Below are 23,322 nucleotides of genomic sequence, written 5' to 3' on the forward strand. Positions count from 1 at the left end.
CTAGTAATTAACAAAACTGACTTCTCATCCACAATCCCTTTTTTCTTTGCCGGCCAATCTCAGTCTAAAAGATTTGTGCTTCATTCAAATTGATTTCCAGATATAGACCATACTGATACAAAGAGATTCACAAATTGCATATTTTACCTTGATGTGATTTATATTTTGTTAAGTCATATTCGACGAAGAAAAATTGGATTGAACAGAATCTTGATTTTTTTTACGTGAAAATGTGTCCTTATGAAATCAAATCTAACTCGAAATATAAGTTTGGACGATACTCCACAATCGCTTTATATTCTAAAAACCTATGATAATTTTTAGGCGAGTGAATAGTTAACAATCTACCGTTTCAAAGAGGCTCGAGTTCTCCAATTACCTTACTTTTAGAGTCTTGAGCTGCATTGGAGCTTGAGTGGGTAGTGAGTTACATTCAACTCGACAGAACACCTTCACGTTTTGTAGCATAGAGGAATAGCGCCCATGAAATTGAAGCGAGAACATGCTGCATCTGACCAGCTGTGCTACATCCTTTAAAACATTATACAATGATTTCGTTCCCATAATAAAGAAGCACAGCTTGACCAATGAGCAAGCTATACTTGGTTCAGTCCAACTAAGACTAGTTCGATTCGATAAGATTTTTTTAATATTATTTTTATTGATATATATATATATAATTATAATATTTTATTATAATTAATTATATTTATATATTATTTATATTAATATATACATTTTAATTTTAACTGGATCATGCTCGGGTGTCAGCCTAGCTCGGATTCAGGTTTCCGGTGGGCTGGCCCGTTGCCAGGCCTAAAGTCCAACAAAATGTTCAATTTTAATGTACGCCCCCATTTTCATTATTCGCATTAAAAAATTAACTTTTGAAAGATAACCTTCGTTGGTAAAATATACACTATGGTTATGAACTAATTTACCGTAACAGAATAATTTTTAACAGAACAAGCTGAAGGTTTAGTTGGACAAATGATAAGATACGTTTTAATTTTTTTCAATTAACCGTCTATTTCGGACCCAAAGTTAATTGAATGAAAAGGCCGAAGATTGTCGTGTCCTTGTTATACAACCAAAACTTGAACATATTTATGTCAAATGTTGGTAACACAGGGACGCACCTCACAGTTATTGCTCCGATCAGTCAAGCGGTCTTCTGTTCCATACTGAAGCAGGAGCGGAGGAGCACGAACTAGGAAAAGCAGATCTGCATAGAGTTGGGGAGATGGATGCTCTCAGAAAACAAGCCAGCAAAATCAGAGAACAGGTTGCCAAGCAACAGCATGTAATCCTCTTTCTCTTCCCTCTCGACATACCTTCCTTTCATTCTTCTTCTTGTTTAATATACCATGAACTGCCTAACTCGTCCATATCTCTATTCATTTTTGTTTTTCGTTTCCAATTTCTCCTATTGGTGCACTACCTAAGCTCAGATCCGAGGAGACGATCCCCAATTGGAATTTATTGTCTTTATGAAGATTATTCAGATTGTTGGGATTTCCCTTTTAGTTAAGTTGGTTCTGGTTTTTCTCTATCAGGTCATGCATTTTAGTTGGTTTTCTGATGGATAATTTTAATGCGACGAAGTGAACTACGGTTGCCTTGATGCATGTGTTGGGTAGCAAGGAAAAACAATTATGGGTTCAAGCTGTACTAATTTACTGATGTAAAAATGAAAAAAATACACAAGAATCTGAAGCTTTTATTTTATGTTCTAATGCCATATCACAAGTTCTGATGCTACACCTTAAGGCATCTAATGCCTGTGTTTCAATAGCCATATAAGTTTCCATAAGAATATGGTCAGATGTAAAGTCAAACAGATTACTTCAGGAACATGTTTTACCAGGCAACAAGTTTTCAAAATTCAAAGGTTTTCTTCTGGAAGACGTTATTCTCTACATAAGAAACGGATTGCTTCAAGAGCATATTTGGCTAGGCTACAAGTTTCCCAAATTCAAAAGTTCTCTTCCAGGATATGTTATTCTCTACATACATTGTAAAATAAGCTCTTTCATTTGCTTGCAGTATAAACTGTTGCATATAGGAAGAAAGAAATAGCTGTTAATCCAAAATACTCATTTAGATTCTACCTTCCACCATGTTTAAGTGGGTTAACAATAGATAATTATTTTAACGTGATTGAATTGTGAAAGAAGCTACAGTTTTTGTAGTCAAGCTTGGTTGGGCATGCTCAAAACATCCTAGTGAATTTCTAGAGTGATTGTGAGATTTTTTTGCATTCATGCACAAATACACACATGCAAACATTTAAAAATGATGATGTTAATGATGCTTCGCATTTGGTAAGCTCACCAAAAGAATAGTTTTGTATTTTTCTTTGTATACTTTTGACGAAGCAGCCCCTTGTGCATTGCATTTTTTAAATGTTTCATTCTCTATCAGTCTACATTTGTGATTGCTACTTCTTGCCTTGGAAAACCTGTATTCAAGTTATGTACTAATCTCTTTTCTCATGCTTGAAACTATAGGCTGTCATAAAGCAGTTTACTGTGAGCGGATATGAAAGCTCTGATGTAATGGTCACAGATGAGATTGAGTTGCAGAGACATCAACAACTTGAGAAACTTTATAAGTCTACCCGCACTGGCAGGGTATGGATCACATTCTGTTGAAATTCCTTTTTGTGGTGGGTGCATCTATTGTAAAAATTTAAAGTTTCAGATGTGAAGTTATGGTAAGTGAGCTTGATTATTTTTATTTTATTGGTTAAGGGCTAGGTCTCTCTGATTCAGACATAGCAGTGCAGTTATTTTGCAACAGTATGGAGAATTGCTTCTATTACTGACCTGAAAGAGTTCAAATTCTCCTTTAGGTGCTTCAACTGTGGTACATATAGAAGAAGCTGGTAGAAAGACGTCTTCTGTATAGGGTTCAAATGGTGAATTAAGGCGGAGTAAACTGATCATCCTATGGGCGTTTAGCTGGCTATGAAAATGAAATAAAAGGCTCACCTCTATGGTTTTACCCTCTTTTCTATATATCTGGTCTGATCTCTTTCATAGTGAGGTGTAGTCTGTGCTTAGACACAGCCTAGCTTCTCTAGGTGAAAGCCCAATGCTTAGATGCCTAGGGAGGTGAAAAATGAGAGGCAGCCAATTTCTTTACTTGGAACAATCTTGAGGCATGCTTAAATTTCCAAATTTTGAAACGGGCATCCTGATTTTTTTTTCACAGTGGTCCTTATGAAATTTTACACTCCATTGCATCTTAATGGATTCTGTTATTTTTTGCTGGAACCTGCACTGCTGGGATTTATGCATGCATCACCATACATGTCTAATTTGTCTTGCTTGAAAAGTTGTCAGTTAATGGTTTAGCAAATGGCATTTCAAATGGTGCAACCAGCCATCATGTAATTAGGGTCTTCCTTTTGCAGGACTTTCAAAGAGAAATTGTTCGAGCTACTGAAGCCATTACATCTGTTGGATGTAAGAGAATTGAAATAGGCATGTCTATCTCAATTTTGATTTACTTTTTATATTCTACGGTTTCATAAAAGATGGGGCACATCATGAATTCTCAAACAAATCCTGTAATCAGCAATACAAGTTTATAACTGCTAAATATATCTTCTCAAAATTCAAGAAGCTTTATTTTGTTCGATTTTCCAAATATGGTGTGAATCATGATTTCCAGAATCGAAGATGTCAGAAGAATGTACCAGGTATGGGGTTGAGGGAACTGATGATGCATTACTTGCAAAGGCTGCCTCCTTATATGGTGAAGCTTGCACTAATATAGTAAGGGAAACAGAAGAATTGAATAGAGTATTTTCATTGGAGGTAACATGAAGTTATTTTCATTGGTTTCCTTTTTGCTTATCAATAACCATTTAATAGATCATCTGTGGGAGACTTTCTCTTACAATACTTCATCTTGAGTAGAACTATTAAGCATGTATTTATTGCATCGTGCTGCTAACAAGGTTGTCAATTTACATGTATGCCCTTTTTATTATGTAAAAATAAATTAAATTTGTGAATGGGTATTGGAGTTTTTTATTAGATATCCAATTATTGCTCCACCAATAGTCCAGCATGGAAACCAGGTCTTTTTATATGTCACATAAGTGATTTTGAAAATCAGTCTTTCTGAGGCCAGGTGTCATTGTACCAACTATTCCTGGTAGGTATAATAAAATCATGAAAAATTCTTGCTGGTAGCTGGAGTCGTACAAACAACAGTTGTGGCTGTGCCACTCTTCATGATAAAAGGTAATTTGGAAATTAGAAGTCCAAAGGGTGGTACAGAGCTTGCCTGATGCAAAGAGGATCAAGTTCAGATGACTGATCCTAATCTTCTCTTTTCTATTTTTCGTTCCCATACACGTAACTGCACTTGTTCCTCTGTTTTGTGACACAGCTTCAGACATGCTATGCTATTATGTGTGGGCTCCCTAATGTCTCAAGAACAGATTATGAAGTATCCATGCAATACTGGAATCTTATAAGAATTGTAGCTAGTATGTCAAATATATCCGGAATGCACATGAAGGATAAGTAGACTGATGCCCATGTCCCTTTGTTAGACTTGCCGTGGTGTTTTCTTGCGTTCATGGATGATCGAGACTGAAAAGTGAAAAGGAAGACATGAGAGTAAATGTGGACTCTTTTTAGTTGTTCCTTTGATAGATGGACATGAGTTGTAGGAAGGATTTTTTCTTTTTTCTATTTTGACTGCTATATTTGGTGAACATTTACCTTATAGAATCCTATTTGTCTCAATATCTGGAAATTCACATTGCTGTGTCCTCAAAAAATTTGGTGCTGCAAAGTGCCACCAAATGGTTTTTAACTTAGGCTGCATTTGATAGCCCGGTTTTAAGATCCGCGAGTTGGACTGCTCCTAAATCCAGCGTTTTATCAAATCTTGGATTTTAAAATTGTTGAAACTAGGGTTTGGAAGGGAGAGAATCATTAACCTCATTATCTCTAATAAGTACAATTACTTAAAAGCCCCCTAAAAGCAAAAATTATTTATCAACACTCCCCCTCAAGCTGCAGCACATATATCCATCATGCTCAGCTTGTTACAACAACTAGAAAACTTAGTAATGGTTAACGCCTTGACGGCTTAGTGAACATATAAACTACTTGCTCTTCAGAGGTCACATGAGTGGTGGAAATGATTCCTAACTGCACAATATCCCTAACATAGTGACAGTCTACCTCTATATTGAACATCTCCATGTTCCAAGGTGAGGGACAGTCTTCCATCTGCCAGTTTAATATGGCGAGGTCCATGGTGTGAATGGAAGGAAGAAAACACATGAGCTTTTGCCACAAAAATGTTGTAAGGGACCATAGTCTATTATCCATACGCTACTTGAATCCTGAGGAGTCATACCAGTAGGGCAGGCAACACTAGATACGATAGTAGAGGCAAATGTTGTATTAGATCTCTAGGCTAAAATCTGGTAATATTATGAGTGATTGAGACTAATGCATTTGAGAAGAAACCTATATTCTCACTCAATGTGGGAGCAGTCAGAGCAGATACAGCCGGAGGCAACCTGGAATGTGGGCTTAGTGGGAGCAGTAGAAGAAGTTTCTGGACAAAGGAGGATGCCCGTTTTTGTTCCAACATTTGTCCTCAAGATGACCCAATCAACTGCAAATGGTTCACTGCAGTTTGCCACAACCACCACCTCGACCACGTGAACTAGATCCACGTCCACGCCCTCCATAGGCAGCAAGGGCAGACACAGTAGAATAATTATGTGGTTGAGACAAAGTGAGAGCCAGCTGACTAAGCTTGTTATAAGCTTTTGCTAAATCAGGAATTTCAGCCCCTATAAGCATTTGTGCTTTTGCAACGCCATATTCAGGTAGGGCTGCACAATGAGTCGATCCAACTCGGGCTTGACTCGTTTATAAATGAGCCGAGTTTGAGCTTACAAATACTTGAAACGATAAATGAGTCGAGTTCGAGTTTTAGGAACTTGACTCGTTTATACTCGACTCGACTCTAAAATCAGTACTCCATATAATATTGCCAAAACCGGTTCACCGGTTTTAACTTTTAGGGTAAAAACGAATTTCTACAAGTTACACGAGTTAAACGAGTTACATGAGTTAACGGTTACACGTCTTAAACGAGTTAATACTTACACAAGTTAACGCTAAACAAGTTAACGCCTAAACGAGTTAAATGGGTTAAATGAGTCGAGTTCGAGCTCGATTTTGTGTAGTTGAGTTGAGCTCAAGCTTGCTATAAGGAGCTCGACTTGAGTTTGACCTGAGCTCGAGCTCGAGCTGGTCAAGCTCGGGCTCGACTTGGCTCGTGCGCAGCCCTATATTCAGGAGACAGATCAGACAGGAACCAAGCCACCATGGTTCTCTCAAGATGAACTTTCTGACATGCATCACAAAGAGGTCGTATGACATTCAGCCTTTCATATGCATTTTGCACAGAAGCAAAGTATTAAGCCAAGTCTTGGTCTCCCTGCTGGAGATGAGAAATATCCTGCTCTATTTGTAGGATGCTGCTGACATTCTTTTCATGAGAATAAGTGTTGTGGAGATGCTCCCATATACGTTTAGCAATTTTGTAATAGCATAACCCATTAGCAATTTGTTGCTGAACACTGTTCATTATAGAGACCATAACAATATTAGTATCTTCAGTCCATGTAGCATCCTTTCCTCTTTCTCTTTAGGTTCGTCCTCCTCTATAATGTGCCCCTTTCGATGTCCCACCACAGACATCGTGAAGGTCCTATGCCAAATCTCATAGTTTGTTCCACCTAACTTGATAGAAGTGCCATAGGAGAAGGGGTTTGAAAATGCCTTGTATTTTGTCTCTAGATCAGATTTACTAGAGCTGCTGGAACCCTTCCCATTTGCCATATTTCACCAATAAACAAAGCTAGAAGCACAATCAGATTAGAAATGATGGCAGTGTACTGCACAGTAAAGGCACAAGAACAATCGGCTGGGATATAAGTCACAACACCTTCAACATATAAAAATTCAGATATTGGTCTTTTTATTAGATCTGATATGATTCAAACTCCAGAACTGATCTGGTCAACTCCCACACAGCAACGACCTCAGATATGGAACACCAGCAGCCGGCGACTTCAGATCTGGTTCAAGAACAGCAATATGATTTGAAAAGAGGAAACCTGCAGCAAGTTTTGATCTGATTACCACTCAACGACGTGATCTGGCCTGAACTTCTTCAACAATAGCAACTAAGTCAGATTTGATGCAACCCAGCATTTAGAACTGAACGACAACTCAGATTTGGTTTTGCAAGAACTTAACGACTTCAACAGCAACACAAGGGTGCTAATCACGTTTCTACATGTTAAATGTGATTAGCCCCTTTCAACCAAACAATCTAATTGCCTCTTTTGTAAACAGAAGGAGCCTTAGGCGTGAAACCCTAGCTCGGAGGAGGATTTGGAAGATGAGAGAAAGAGGAAAGTGGTGTCAAACCCTAGATGGCACAGTCCTAGGTCTGTGGCTCTGATACCATGTTGAAACTAAGGTTTGGAAGAGAGAGAATCATTAACCTCATTATCCCTTAATCGTACATCATATATGATTAGGGTAGAAAGGGGCGGCAACCTCTATAACAAAAGAGTCCACAAGAAATATAAAATGACAAAAAGAGGCTTACGGGAATAAAATAACCTACACGGCTTTAAGTATAATTACTTAAAATCCCCCTAAAAGCAAAGATTATTTCTCAACAAAAATCATGGATATCAAATCCTCAAAAGGGATGAAATCCATGGTTTTTAAATCCCAAAGAGGAGGCAGGTCTGATTTCTCATGCGGATTTGAGTAGCATGGCTGTCACTATAAATCAGGCCCAAATAAGACAAATGCTTCAAGATATACACCCTTGAAGCTTCCACCAACTCAAATAAGTAACCTTCAATAGACCTCAAACAAGAGGAGAATAGATCATATATCAATCACCACAAAATACACAAGAAGAGGGTAAAAAGCCATAACAAAACAAGGGACAACAGTCCCTTATTTATAATACAAGAAAAGAAGAGAGGAGGAGGGGACATGGCTGTTGGGCCATCTCCAACGGCTAGAAATCTAACCGTTGGAGACTGGCCCAACAGCTAGTTCTCCTCTAAAATAATAAAAAAGTTGCAAACAAAAGAAAGGAAAAAATACAAAAAGAAATAAAAAATTACAAACTTGACCTAGGTATCCTAAACTATACATATATCTATATATATATAAGACATATATTAGCACACTAATATATATATATATATATATATATATATATATATATATATATATATATATATATAGGAATACATACATTCTAACACCCCCCCTCAAACTTATGGTGTGATAACCGAAAGTTTGCCAATGAGAAATTGAGCCTTGGTAAAGAAATCTCCTAGTTGATATTCAGAGGGAACATATGACAGATCTATGTTTTTCTGAAGAAACTCTTCACGAACATAATGGCAGTCCATCTCTATATGCTTTGTCCTTTCATGAAATGTGTGGTTACTGTCAATATAAATGGCACTCTTGTTGTCACAACAAAACTTGACAGGATCCACAAGATGAAGGCTCATATCTTTCAATAAGTTTTTGAGCCATACAATTTCCCTTGTTGTAGATGCCATGGCTCGATATTCAGCTTCAATTAATGATAGAGACACCTTGTTTTGTTTCTTGTACCACCAAGAAATTAACGAATTACCTAAAAACACACAAAAACCAGTGGAGTGCCTATTATTGGGATCTCCACCCCAATCAACATCTGCATAAGCAACTAGTTCTAATACAAAAGAGGAAGACAAGAAAAGTCCTTTGTTGATTGTATTTTTCACATAACGCACAATCCACATTGCCGCTCCCATGTGCATTGAGGTGGGTCTTTGTTGAAATTGACTTATAACATGAATGACATGAGCAATATCTGGTCTAGTAATGGAGAGATAAGAGAGCACCAACAATTTGCCGAAAAAGAGTGAGATTCTCTAATATCTCTCCATCATCGATCTTCATTTTTACTCCCAGTGCTTCTGGAGTATTTACAATCTTGTTGTTTGAAATACATGTTCTGTCAATCAATTCACTAGCAAACTTTATTTGAGAAAACAGATAACCTTGTTTGCTATATGCAACTTCAATTCCAAGAAAATATGTTAGCCTTCCCAAATCAATCATTTGAAAACATTTCTTACGAAATAGTTTTATTTCTATGATTCCTTTTTCATCACTCCCAGTAATTACTATATCATCAACATACAATAATAAAATAATTATACCTATCGAAGTATTTTTCACAAACATGGCTGTATCAAAGTAGCAAGATTTAAAACCTTGATTAATCATGACACTACTAAATTTGTCAAACCAGGCCTTGGGAGCTTGTTTTAAGCCATACAGAGCTTTCTTAAGTCGCAAAACCTTGTTTTGAGGTAGGACCAGTCCAGGAGGAACACTCAGGAAAACTTCTTCATTTAAATGGCCATTTAGGAAAGCATTTTTAACATCCATTTGAAAAATGAGCCACTGTTTGATAGAAACAACAACAATAAGAGTTCTAAAAGAGGTCATATGGGCAACAGGAGCAAATGTTTCTTCATAGTCAATCTCATATTCTTGGGCATAACCCTTAGCAACAAGTCTAGCCTTATACCTTTCCAAGGTCCCATCACTCTTAGTTTTGACTTTGTAGATCCACCTACATCTTATTGTCTTTTTTCCTAAAGGTAGAGAGACATATCCCGAGTATCATTACTTTCAAGAGCTTTAAGTTCTTGATTCATGGCATCAATCCAATTTGGGTCATCCTTAGCCTCAAGATAAGACAATGGCTCATAAAAGGAATGATGTGCCATAAGACAAGCTCTATGTCTAGGAGAAAAATACTCGTATGAAATGAATCTTTGAGGAGGCCTTATGTGTCTTTGAGACCTCCTAGGATTGGCTTGATCATTTTCTTGTGTTGCATGATCTCTTCTCCTATAAACTATAATGTCTCTTGGAGGATTAGTAGGACTATCTTCTATAACTTCTTCTATTTGCTCCTCAATATCGGAATCGTCATCATAGTTCGTCCAAAGAAAGGCATAATCTTCTAGTTTCTTGGTTCATTCTTAAAACCATCTTCGTTTTCTAAAAAGATAACATTTCTAGTAACATAAACTTTATCTTGCTCAATATCATAACATCTATAGCCTTTTTGTGTTTCCGAATATCCAATAAATACACAATTAATAGCTTTGGAGGAAAGCTTATCATCTTTGTTACTCAACACAAAGCATTTGCAACCAAAAACCTTAAGTCTATCATAATTAGGTTTTATGTTGTGCAATTTTTCAAAAAGAGAAATATATTTCAAAAGTTTGGTAGGCATTCTATTAATCAAATAGGTTGATGTCAAAACAGCCTCAGCCCAAAAGTTTTTAGGAACATTTTTGGATAAAAGAAGTGCTCTTGTGGTTTCAATAATGTGCCTATGTTTTCTTTCGGCCACTCCGTTTTGTTGTGGAGTGTTTGGGCAAGATCTTTGATGCACAATGCCTTTATTTTTTAGAAATTGTTGAAAGTCATTTGACATAAACTCTCCTCCTGAATCACTTTTAAAGATTTTGATATTGAAGCCAAATTAGGTTTTGATCATGTTATAGAAATTCTTGAAGTTTGCAAATACCTTTGACTTGTGTTTGAGAAAATAAACCCAAGTATGCCTAGAATAATCATCAATAAATATCACATAGTACAATAATTCTTCTTTTGATATAATAGGAGTGGGTCCCCACACATCCGAATGCACCAAATCAAAAGGCATTTTAGTAACAAAATAGACATTTTAGTAACAAAATTTCTATTATCAAAAGGTAAGGCTTTCATTTTGGCCTTGATACAATCATTACAACAAAAGTTCTTTTGACAATACATTTCTAAGAAGGAAAGATGAGACATTTTTTCTAGATTTGAATGTCAAGTCTTTGGTGCCAAGTTTGAATGTCACACTCTTTGATGATATTGCATGAAGGTCTTGAAAGGTCCAAAAAATCTATGTAGTAGAGATCATTTGTTCTAAAACTTTCCCCAATCGTCTTCTTGAATAGACGGTCCTGTATCAAGCATTTATATTGTGAGAAAGTTATATCAAAAGCAAGGTCAGCCATTTGAGAAACGGACAACAAATTTAAGTTGAGTTTATGAATGCATCGTACTTGAGGTACTTTTAAAACTTTTGATTCAAAAGTTTGATCAAGGTTTCCAACAAAATCAATTTCAAGAGAAGTTCCATAAGCCATTTTTACAAATGGATATGAATTATATTTGGTGCATTCAGTGAGAAGGGATCCACAAGGAGTCATATGAAAAGATGCACCCGAATCAATAATCCAAGAATACTTACTTGATGAGGTAGATGCTATGGTAGCCCCCAATGTTGAAGGTGTGCTTTCTCCCTTGAGAAAAGGTTGAAGGGCTTCAATCAGATTACATTCAAGTTGATCGAGTTGAAGAGTGCTTGTTTCTTTCCTTTCTTCTTGGATGCGAGCCGCCACATTGCTTCTCTTGTCATAAGTTCTTAGTTTTGGACATTTGGGTTTGGTGTTTCCCTCTTCTTGGCAGTGGTAACAAATAATTCTTCTTCTTGCTCCTTCATTTACTCGGTGGAAGTGTGCAGGTCTATAAGTTCTCATACGAGCACCGGGTCTTGAGGTAGCAAGAACGCTTTCATTCTTTTCTTTAGAAAAGTTGAGTCTATTTTCTTCCATTTGAAGCTCTGCTATGACTTCATTCATAGATGACACTTTATGTCTATGGAGCAAGGAAGTTTTGACTCCATCATATTTCGGTCTTAAACCAAGAATGAATTTATAAAATTTTTCCCTTTGGATTTGTTTTTCCCTTACTCCAATGTCTCTTGGATCATACCATTCAAGTTCAAATAGAGCAAGTTCGTTCCATAGTTGCTCTATTTCTCCAGCGCTATGTCACATGGACACGGCAAAATAGCCCACGCATCCGTGTCGACACGCAGACACGGGGATACGTGTGCGGACACGGCAAAAAATAAAAGTCATTAATTTAACGTTTTTTTTTTCATTTTATCAATTTTTTATGATGCATCCAATTATTTCCATGAACAATCCTTTTAGATATTCAGTACTTTTGTGATAAAACACATTTTCTAACAAGATTGTAAGAGTGAACTATTAATTTAATGTTTTTTTAATCTTATCATTTTTTATAATATTTAATGTAGCCGTGTCCGCGTATCCAAAAAATTTGAAAATTGCCGTATCCGCATCCGTATCGCATCCGCACCCGTGTGACATAGCTCCAACGTATTCCTTAATGGACTTGTCGCCTTGTTGGAGACTTGCAATCTTCATTTGAAGATTGAAAATGTAAGCCACATCCTTTATAGTGTGAGTTTTCTTGAGGAATTCCCAAGCTTCATGAGCAAAATTATGTTTTGCTATTTGGCCCATGGTTGTAGTATCGACACAAGCAATAATCCAAGTAATAATTTTGTGATGTCCTATCTTCCACTCCTCTCATTTTCTCTCATATTCATTCATAACCTTATATTTTTCAACTCCATTCAGTTCTTGGGCTTTACCATCTATGGTTTTGGTTAGGACTAATTGAGGTTCCCTTTTAGTCCCATCAACAAGACCCCATAAGCCTTTACTTCTAATGAAATGTTCCATAGTTTTTGCCCAAGAAACATAATTTGATGAAGTGAGTTTAGGGAGAGGAGTAGAAGAAGTTCTTTCATTCATAATGTGTACCTTGTAGAGGAGACGTTGAGGTAGCGCTAGGATGAGAGAAAACAGCCACACAAATAGAAGCTTTTGACGTGCCAAAAACAGTCACAAGCTTCACCACCAAGGGAGCTGGATCCCGTCACAAAAATCACCAAAAGAGGCCAGCAAAATAACAACACCTTCTTGTGTCAAAACACATCCAGCAATACATCGAACACTTGGAGTGCTTCACAGCTCTAAAGGAAGAGTAAGAGTTGAATCTTCAAACTTGAAAGTCACGAAGACAAAGGGCCAAAAACATGACTCTGATACCATGTAAATCAGGCCCAAATAAGATAAATGCTTCAAGATATACACCCCAGCTTCCACCAACTCAAATAAGTAACCTTCAATAGACCTCAAACAAGAGGAGAATAGATCATATATTAATCACCACAAAATACACAAGAAGAGACTAAAAAACCATAACAAAACAAAGGACAACAGTCCCTTATTTATAATACAAGAAAAGAAGAGAGGAGGAGGGGAGATGGCTGTTGGGCCATCTCCAACGGCTAGAAATCTAACCGTTGGAGACTGGCCCAACAGCTAGTTCTCCTCTGAAATAATAAAAAAGTTGCAAACAAAAGAAAGGAAAAAATACAAAAAAAAAAAGAAAAGAAAATTACAAACATGACCTAGGTACCCTAAACTATATATATATATATATATATATATATAAAAGACATATATGAGTACACTAATATATGTAATATACATACGTATAGATATATATATATATATATAGATAGGAATAGATACATTCTAACAGTCACTGCTGCTCTGCGTGCGCGAGAGAGAGAGAGAGAGAGAGAGAGAGAGAGAGAAGATGCAAAGGTTTCACATCAAAGGGGGTATTTGAAATTCCGGTTTTAAAATCCTTGTATCTTAGATTAGATGAACTTATATCAGCCTGGTTCGAAGATACATGGCTACCAAACATAGCTGTTAGGAAAAGCATGCCATATCAGATTCATGGATCTAAAACCTGAGGTGGACAAACACCTTCTTAGTGCCACCTAGTTTTTCAACTCCTATGCTTTTCTTTTTAATGTCAACTTCATAGTGCAGCTTTACTTGTGTGCCTGTTTTTATCTTGCCCACTTATTGTTTCCTCTATCACTGATGATGTCAAGGTCATTTGTCTATTCTACATCCATGTGGCCTGCATTGTACACTTTCTTAAAATTAGTCACAGCAGGCGGGGAACTTATATAAATCACATAATTTACATATACCAAGAAAGTTCTGCTGTTTCTGAAATTTGTGATAGTTTTCTGGATTTTCTTATGCCTATGGAAATTTGTTCTTACCTTAACTTCTGTGTGTCCGGGTTTTGTTTGTATTTGTGCCCATATATCTTTTGGTCTAGATATAAGTCTTTGTAATGCATATATTTAAGGTGTCCAATCATCATTTTAATGCTAATGACAATATATAAAGGGTCAACTTAAACTTCCTAGTTATTTAGTGCACGTTGTATGAGATAAATTTAAAATAAAATGCATGAACATTCCTTTTAAGGCAAGTCGATGCATGTCAAAATTTTTTGATAAGTTCATCTATTTTGTTATCAGGTTATGGAACCCCTAAAAGCGATGGCCAATGGAGCTCCTTTGGAGGATGCTCGCCACCTTGCCCAACGTTATAGTCGAATGAGACATGATGCTGAATTGCAGGTAATCAAATATCATGCGCGATCGTGATGCTAATACAAAAAGTTAATCTGTTTTATCCCAATCATATTTACTTTTTGATATGAATTGGTGTTATTATTGGTATCATCAGTTTATGTTCAAAGTGATCTAATGTATTCAATAGGCTGCTGAAGTTTCAAGGCGGCAAGCAAGAGTTAGAGAGACTCACAGTACAGAGAATGCTGTGAAGTTACAAGCATCTGAAGCTAAGATGCAAGAAATTAAAGCCAACATGGCAGTATTAGGAAAGGAAGCTACGGCAGCACTTGCTGCAGTTGAAGCTCAGCAACAGAGATTGACACACCAGCGTCTACTTGCATTGGTATTGTCTGTGAAAACGTTTGTACTAATATGAAGTTTGTTCTTTGTGCATGTTTACCTTCTGAAACAATTTCTTTTCAAGGTTAATGCAGAAAAAAATTATCATCGTCGACTAGCTGTACTTCTTGATGAGGCAGAAGCAGAGGTTAACTGAAGCCATTTCTTTTTGTCATATTCTAACGTTTTCTAGATTCGTTAATATGTTTTATATTCAATATATGTATATATTTTTTTCAGATGGTATCAGAAAAGCAGCGTAAAGAATCTGCTCCTCCAATTTTTCCATCGGAAAGCTGTTCAGAGAAGGCACTGTATTTCTGGGCAGAAGTATGTGAAAAGTCTGAGATATAGATGCTTGAAATTTAAAACTAATGTTTTCATTTATTCAATCAGATGCCTTAACCTTTTTCAGTATTTTCAGGCCACACATGCCTTTATTGCTGAGTCAGATAAGGAGCTTAGCTTGGATATTGGTGATTATGTTGTTGTTAGACAGGTTATATTTCTTAACTGTGTCCCTTTCTGTAATAACAGAGTTTTCATAGCTGAATGATTGGATGCTTTCTTGAGGTGATGCATGCCTTTGTCAAGATAGTGGAATTTTACATGTTTGTGTGTATCTGTAAGCACATCATTGTTACTGCTATTTTTGTTATTATCATGTAAAATTATTAGAGCTGAATTATGTCACCTGGTTAAACCATATTTGCCCAGGTACCTGCATCAGGACACGCATACACTGACATGGGTATGGTGTGCCATTTGGGTACGGTAAGTAATTTTCTTAATTAAAAAAAGAAAGAAAAAGTCTCATGCACTTCCGTCATGAAAAGAGAGATTTTTGGGGAAAAGAGACAGAGAGAGAGAGAGAGAGAGAGAGAGAGAGAGAAGTACCTGATTTACATGAGAGATATTTTGGGCAAAGTCTTCCATCCCTTTGCCCCTTTTTTGAAGGTGCTTTCCTTGTAAAATTTGTTTAAACCCCTTTCTTATCACTTATATTATAAAACTTAATCTTTAAAGGCTACAAATGAATGCTAACAAATTCTTTAAAAACTCTCAGGAATTTTTTTTTCCTGATAACAATGTTTGCTTATATATATATAAATACACGCACCTGCCATACCCCTGTATCACACTTATAAAATTTTCCATATCCATACCTACATTCCGGTACCCATACCGCACCCATACCGATACCTGTGGGGCATAGAAGCTGCATTATTAGGCTGCTGCTCAAAGTGATGGATGCCTGCATAAAGGCACTGCAATTTTACTTGTTTTTGTGCATGAAAGCCACAAAAATGTGAGTGTCTTCTTCAATCTGGGTAATACGTAAACATTCTTCTATAGACAGATGTCTTTTTATCTTCTTAGGGCTTCAAACCTTTATACATATATATATCTATATGTATGTATATTACATATATTAGTGTGCTAATATATGTCTTATATATATAGATATGTGTATAGTTTAGGGTACCTAGGTCATGCTTGTAATTTTCCATTTCTTTTTGTACTTTTTCCTTTCTCTTTATTACACCTTTTTTATTATTTTAGAGCAGAAATAGTTGTTGGGCCTGTCTCCAACGGCTAGATTTCTAGCCGTTGGAAATGGCCCAACAGCCATTTCTCCTCATCCTCTCTTCTTTTCTTGTATTATATAAATAAGGAACTGCTGTCCCTTGTTTTGCCATGGCTTTTTAGCCACTTCTTGTAGTGTTTATTTGGAATCAATATATGTTCTTTGTTTCTCTTGGGTGTGACCTCTTGAGTATTACTTTGTTGTGTTGAAGGGAGCTTCAAGTGTGACATTATTGAAGCATTAGTCCTGTTTGGGCCTGATTTACAGTTTTATCATCTCTCTCTCTCTCTCTCTCTCAATTTTGAATTAGGGCATCCGTTCTCTAAGTTGGGTAATTTGTTGATTTGGACTAAACATACATTAACTGAGACTGAGAGGAAGCAGTCATCTTTGAAGGATAATAAATCTGTGAAGGCAACATATGCTTTGTTATTTCTTGAATATAGATTGTAGCATGTCTGGAACCAAATTTCATGTTAATATATAATGTGATAAGTGTAAGCATTTATAAATTATAATCCAAGATGATTCAGGCACGATATACACTTGACCAAAAAGAATGGTACTGTGCATCTATTATGTGCACATTAATGTGTGTGCTCTCCCATGTGGCACCACCAAATAAGTGCATACATGTTGGAGCAATGCGTTATATGATCAGTAGTCTCATATCGTCAGGATTCATTTTCAACCCTTGGAATGATGTCTATTAAGGCTTAGTTTTTTTCTCTTTTGATTTAGATAGAATTTGTGACATGTTTCTCCTATAACTATTAGATATGGTGATCTAGTGTCCTTGCTAGTTTTAGGTCTAAAATGTTTCTCTTATAACTATTTGGTATCATAGTCTAGTCTCCTTGCTAGTTTTAGGTGTAATAATTCCCTCTCAGGTCTGGCTTTGATAATTTGTTTTACCCTGATCAGGTCAGCCCATCGGGATGGTCAGAAGGGGAATGCAGAGGCAGAGCAGGCTGGTTTCCATCTGCTTATGTTGAGAAACGTCAGGGAATCCCAGTAAATTAAGCAGCTGCAAACTGTTCTAGCTTATGCAATCTGGTTTGAAGGATTTCGCCATGCAATACGGTTTGTGGATTCATGCCTACTTTGATTCTCACCAGTGTTTGTAAGTCTCGCCTGTGATTGTGATTGGCTATCTATCCCAGGCTTATAAACAACAAATGCAGAATAGCTGCAGTCCTATGTAATTACACCAGGTTTCCTGCATGTGCAGTCTTGACCGTTGGTACTTTGTTACCTGAACCAGCCAAATTTTCTGCCTCATTCTTGATGTCATCGATTGGTCCAATTACCTAATTGAGCTATTTTTTATCTTATTCTTGCACTTAAAAATTCCATTCTTGGGCAAAACTGCACTACTTATACTTGTGTGTGTCGCATGAGAGAGAGAGAGAGAGAGTGATCCATGAAGCTCCATATGTAACAGCTGGGTTTTTAGACTATAGGTTCTTGACCTAACAATATTATAACTTTCTCTTTCTCTGGTTTAAAAGCTCTAGATATTGTTCAGTCTTGTGGCTTTGAGTTCTTGAACACAATTTGTCAGAACTAATGCATCTAGAAATTCAAATTTGTTGTGGTTGAAAGTAGGAAAATGCTTCACTGCAGCTCGCTGATAATACGCTAAATCATGCTCATGTAGGTGCTGTGTGATATCTGATTAGCAGTACCTAGTTCCTTGAGTCTAAAGATGAGCAAATAGGTAACTTGTTCTTTCAGAGTGATTATAATTTATAGCGCAATCTAACTACTATTCTTTTAGGGTGATTATAGAGCATGAGTACCACATTTATATCAATAATGATATAAATGATAACTTATCACTTTGCTGCTTCTGTCACTGGAGTCCGAGTCTGTTTGGAGGGACTGAAAGCAACTATACTTTCATTTGTGTTAGAAAGCCTAAAACCAAGTTTTCTTTGTGGATGCTACTTTTGTTATTTGAAAAAAACTTGAAAAACGAAAAAAACACGTTTTTAACGCATTTTTTTTATATTTTTTCACTTTTTTTTCATTTTTTAATGCCAAACAGTTTTTTTTTTTTCATTTCTTTTTTTTATTTGTTTCAAATCTATTTATCTTTTGATGTTTGTGTTATTATTTTCTCACTTATTTTATTTTTCTCCATTTTTAGTTTTTTTAATTTAAAAAATACTGTTTTTCCTTTTTTTTCTCGTATTTTTTAAGTCCGCCGTATTATACCCGAGAAAAACCTCACTGTTTAAAACTCCGAGACGTTATTTGTGACTCTAATTTAAAGTCTTAGACATCTTATTGTACTTGTTAAATGCAAATAACAAATGAAAATATCTTCATTCTCCTTATCTTCATTTTCATCATCATTTGCATCATCTTCTTTAAATTCAGCATCTTGATTTGACATATATAGGCTCTTTATTGTCAACATCCTCTTCTCCTTTGATAGTGAAACACTTAAGATCCTCCTTTTGAAATATGGCGGTTGGTTTTCTCCTCAACCCACAAACCTAACACATGAAAGTTTTCCAAGTTGATATGATCAATTTGAAATCTATGTTTTATCGTTGATGTTCTTTTTAATTGCTAGAATAAATTAAAATTTTTTGTTAATGTATGCTATAGACGTTTATAACTTATAAAACAAATCTATATTAGCTTATTATCTCTATTTCAATCGCATGTTATATAAACATAAATAAGGTCATTAAGCCTTTTATATTTCAGTCTATTTATTTCTTTAGTGCAGATATTTTCAGAATCATTCAACTTTCTTTCACATCCACTTACACTGCACATTTGATATATTTCCATTTCACAATGGATATCATCTTGTACGTGAGGCTCAATGACTAATGTCTTAACGCAGTCCAATAAACCATTGGTCACTTTTCTATCCATTTTAAATGCGATTGAATATCTTAATGCATGATGTAAATAATATATTGTCAAATGATTGGCATGATGAAGTTACCCAATTCAGCCTGATATATAATTTTCCATATTTGCATATATAACTTCTTTGTCACTTCATGTTTTATCTGATGACCTCTTTTGCTTATCCATAACTTCATAATGTATCCATGACAGACCTATCTTGATCGTCAAAGTAATCTTAAGACCTTAACTAAAGTTATGCTGATTTTTCAATAACTTCGTGCATGATTCTTAAAATTCATTGCTGAATATAATACCTGCATCTTTAGAAGACTTTCTTGTTAGCATGTGGATATGCAACCCATTTATTACTAGAACACATCAATCTAAAATAATTTCTTTGCTTTACAGTGCTCTACATGGTCAAAAACATTTTTAGTGAATCTGGTTTGTAGATGCCAGACCAATTCAACTTCATGTGTTAATTTTTTTCATGAAATTCAATGCATAAGCATGAGTATACATGTAATTCATAATATTTTGGCACTGTTCATAGCTGATTTTGTCTCACATATGTTGTCAAGATCTTCCAGTGTGAGATCCTCACTATAAGTAGCATATGGAGTCTAAAAGAATGACTTGTATTCTTCAACCAACAATTTACTTGTAGCTCTATAGTTTAATGCATCATCCATGTTAAATTGCACAATCTTCTTAGAGTCAATATCTTTTGCAGTATCATCAAAACATGAAAAGGGAACTTCAGAAATCTTGATGAATAGAATTAAAAAACTAGAAGGATATTTGTAAATGCTCTTGTCTGTGTATCAACCATTTGCCATGACACTTGACCCTATATTTCTCTAGCTCAATCTCATTTCATTATAATTTGTCTTTAATTTTTTAATAACTGCATCAACAATTTTGCCTCTGAACTGATGATAATAATATGACAATTTTTACCCGTGGGACTAGAGAAATAATTGCATCTGTCATAGCCTAGAAATGAAATCAATTAACTGCATTAGAAGGAACATGCGCATCATAAAACTATCTCCCAACTGCATTACTTGTCTCCTTTGTCATATCTTTGGAAGTCATGTTCGTAAGAATCTTAGATTGAAAGCCTAGAGCAGTATAAGAATGGAAAAGTTTTTAATTGATCATGAAGCACTCGACGTGCCATTGCCGTACCTCTTCTTTTTCCATTGGGATTGCCTCCTGCATACATGATTACTTTTTCTTTTACTAGTTTTGCCGTCAAATTATACACTCAAATCTTATACTAGTATTAATAGGGCCAGAAATAAAAAAAAAACTCATGATCATCTTCATCGTCCTTAGCCTACTTCTACATCATCCATTTCCTTTTCCAATTTTTTTTTGCTGTTAAAGCGTTGATCATGTCCAAATATTGTTCTCACACAAATGGTGGCAATGGTGTTTTTTGTTGCTAGTATATGTGGCCACAGTCTCATCCAATCCAGCTAAATGAGCGTAGAAATCTCTGGTGATAATTTTTTTTTTTTTGAATAGATGTTTGCAAATGATTTTCAACTGATTATTTCCCGTCAGTGCTTCTTTTCCATGTGGGGTCATTTGGAGCCATTTACAAAAAATAGAAATCTACAGTAATATTCACAAAACAATAAATATAGAGTAAATGTAAGAGATTTTATACCTTTTATGGAGGCAAAGTCAGGGCCATGATTTTTTTTTTCTTAAGGGGGTTGAATTCCATAAATGGTATAATTAAATAAAATTTTTGAAAACTTTTTACAGCGGAGCTCTCTCTTCAAAGCACTCGTGCCGCTTTGCCTAACATCATGAGCACTGAAGAGCAAGTCAATTTGCTAGGTAGCAAGACCGAGCAGAGCATGCCATAGCAAGAACGAGTTTTTCCTTTTGGGCAAGACGAGAAAAGAAGACAACCTCTCTTACAGGCTCGAATAGAGGCCAGTCTTTTTTATTGATATCAGGTTGACAGACACCAGAGAAAAGAGCGGTCATATACAACTAAGAGACAATTAGAAAGAAGATAATAGCTCCCACTGGATCTTCAACGAGGTGAAGATAATAGTTTTATGTACATGTTCCTGCACCGTTCCTCCTTAGAGTGAAGCATGCGCATGAGCACGTATGGATGAAGTGGAGGTGAGAATTTTGAGTTGGTGCAGGAGCTCGGGCTCTGCCTTTGTATGGAGGAAATTGGAGCTCTTTCTTCAACCCTAAATCGATCTTTCACTTGCAAATGCAGGTTCAAATGACTTTTTCTTCTTCAAAGTACAAAAACTCCACTTCACTCAACTCCTAAGAGTATATCATATTGTATGTATATATGGTAACTGTTAGAAAAAAACTAAGAATTACATCTTTGTTTTAGATGTGGAAGCATATCTCACTTGTGTGAGATATACAACAATAATTGAACCACAGAATGAAAATTAGTGTACGATTTTGATTGTTGAGGTAATCATATTGAAATTCTTTTTTCAATGTAACACGATTTTTGAATCAAAAGTCCAACTTTGATAACTCTAATTGGAAATTGTTGCATGTTTTCAATCTGAAAAAGGTTTGGCGTAGTTATGGGGTGTTCTTTGGCTGTTTGCGGACCGCTGTGACTTGTTTTCATGAATGACATCGTTTGGACTAGCTAAGGTCTACTGAGGGTTTTAAGGCTTCTTCCTTGATGCTTCATGACTGAGTCTTCCATTTGGACGTTAAAAAGGGGAAACAATGTTGCGTATTTTCCTTGGCAAGATCAGTAGGATGGCAGATGCATCACGCTTCTAACGAAAATGTAATGCTGTAGAACTGCTAGAAAAGAGAGACCTTTGTTACCAGCAAGCAACTGGTGGCGGCGTTAGAAATTTTCGACTAAGGGGCACTAGTGTTTTAAATTTTAATCTTAAAGGGGCACTAGTATATAAATATGTAAAAATTAATAAGGTGCCAATATGTAAATAAGGTAAATTTCTATGGGCTGATGTGGGCAATCTACATGTGGCTCCGTCGCTGCCGGCGACCCTTGTGCATGTATCAGGCATGAGTGCAAAAAATAACAGGTCAAATGCAGAGCCAGGAATTTTTGGTTAAGGGACACTGTTGTAAAAGTTTTGATTTCTTATGGGGCACAACATATATAAATACGTAAATAATTATAAGACATCATATAAAAATAAAGAAAAAATTTGTTGCTGGCATGGGCAACCTATATGTAGCTCCACTACTGGTCAAATGCCAATACACACATCCATATTATAACAAAAGGATGGGAATATCTGATTATTTTCACTATAATCAACAGAGGAATAATTTGATTTAAAATCTAAAAGGGCCTTGGTTTTGCATTCATGCTGAAACACAAGTATTGCATTAATATTCTACAACTATCGCTTAAAAAGTACTTCACAAGTTATCATATAATTTCAGTCGTATGCACAATGCAAGTTAAATCTATCATTGGAACATGTTTCCTATTTTATTTTCAATCTTCAATGTTAATTAACTAGATTATGTTCACAAATATGCCAAAATTGCCTTACTTGAGAATGATTCATAATTTCACCCTAACTATATGCTGATTCCATTTCTCTCTCTCCTCCCTCAACGCCCCGAAAAAAAGTGAGAGGGAGAGAGAGAGAAGAAGAAGAAGAAGAAGAAGAAGAAAAGATGTTCGCTACACCGGTGATAGTTTTGCTCAAAAATTCATAAGAAATATTGCAAGTGTCATCTTCTTGCGAATAGATGAACTGAAATCCTCCGGCCATTTTGAGCTCCGTCCAATCACAACCACTTTAAGATCATGAATCACTTGAAATCTTTGTTGCCAAGAGATTGAATGTGGACCCCTTCTCTTCTACAAGCCAATAAGAATGTGAACCCCGGACCAAATCTCAACCCTACCATTTTACGTGATTGATTGATGGTCGGTGCATGCTCGAGGCTTCGCATCTCGGCGGATGGGTCCACCACATGGTTGGATCTTTGAGTTTTTCCTTGTCATGAATCTTTAGGTTGATTAAAGTATAATG

At 36.0% G+C, this 23,322-nt stretch overlaps 1 protein-coding gene across 4 annotated transcripts; it reads left to right on the forward strand.

The window, feature by feature from the left end:
* The first annotated feature begins 1,115 nt into the window (after positions 1 to 1,115).
* LOC116264983 (SH3 domain-containing protein 3) lies at positions 1,116 to 21,718 on the forward strand. 4 transcript variants are annotated; one of them, XR_004174947.2, is made up of 12 exons: positions 1,116 to 1,303; positions 2,511 to 2,633; positions 3,419 to 3,488; positions 3,679 to 3,824; positions 14,389 to 14,490; positions 14,633 to 14,830; positions 14,912 to 14,974; positions 15,067 to 15,156; positions 15,242 to 15,325; positions 17,339 to 17,497; positions 18,075 to 18,134; positions 21,068 to 21,718. XR_004174947.2 is itself a non-coding variant. In XM_031645475.2 (10 exons), the coding sequence occupies exons 1-10, from the start codon at positions 1,244 to 1,246 to the stop codon at positions 17,435 to 17,437; spliced, it is 1,035 nt and encodes a 344-aa protein (XP_031501335.1). In that variant the 5' UTR covers positions 1,117 to 1,243; the 3' UTR covers positions 17,438 to 17,756. The 4 variants fall into 4 exon arrangements, 2 of the variants coding, with proteins under 2 accessions (XP_031501335.1, XP_031501337.1); XR_004174948.2 differs by lacking the exon at positions 18,075 to 18,134 and having other exon boundaries at positions 21,068 to 21,715; XM_031645475.2 differs by lacking the exons at positions 18,075 to 18,134; positions 21,068 to 21,718 and having other exon boundaries at positions 1,117 to 1,303; positions 17,339 to 17,756.
* Positions 21,719 to 23,322: the final 1,604 nt, after the last annotated feature.

The sequence above is a fragment of the Nymphaea colorata genome, chromosome 11 (genome assembly GCF_008831285.2).
Source record: "Nymphaea colorata isolate Beijing-Zhang1983 chromosome 11, ASM883128v2, whole genome shotgun sequence".
Lineage (NCBI taxonomy): Eukaryota > Viridiplantae > Streptophyta > Magnoliopsida > Nymphaeales > Nymphaeaceae > Nymphaea > Nymphaea colorata.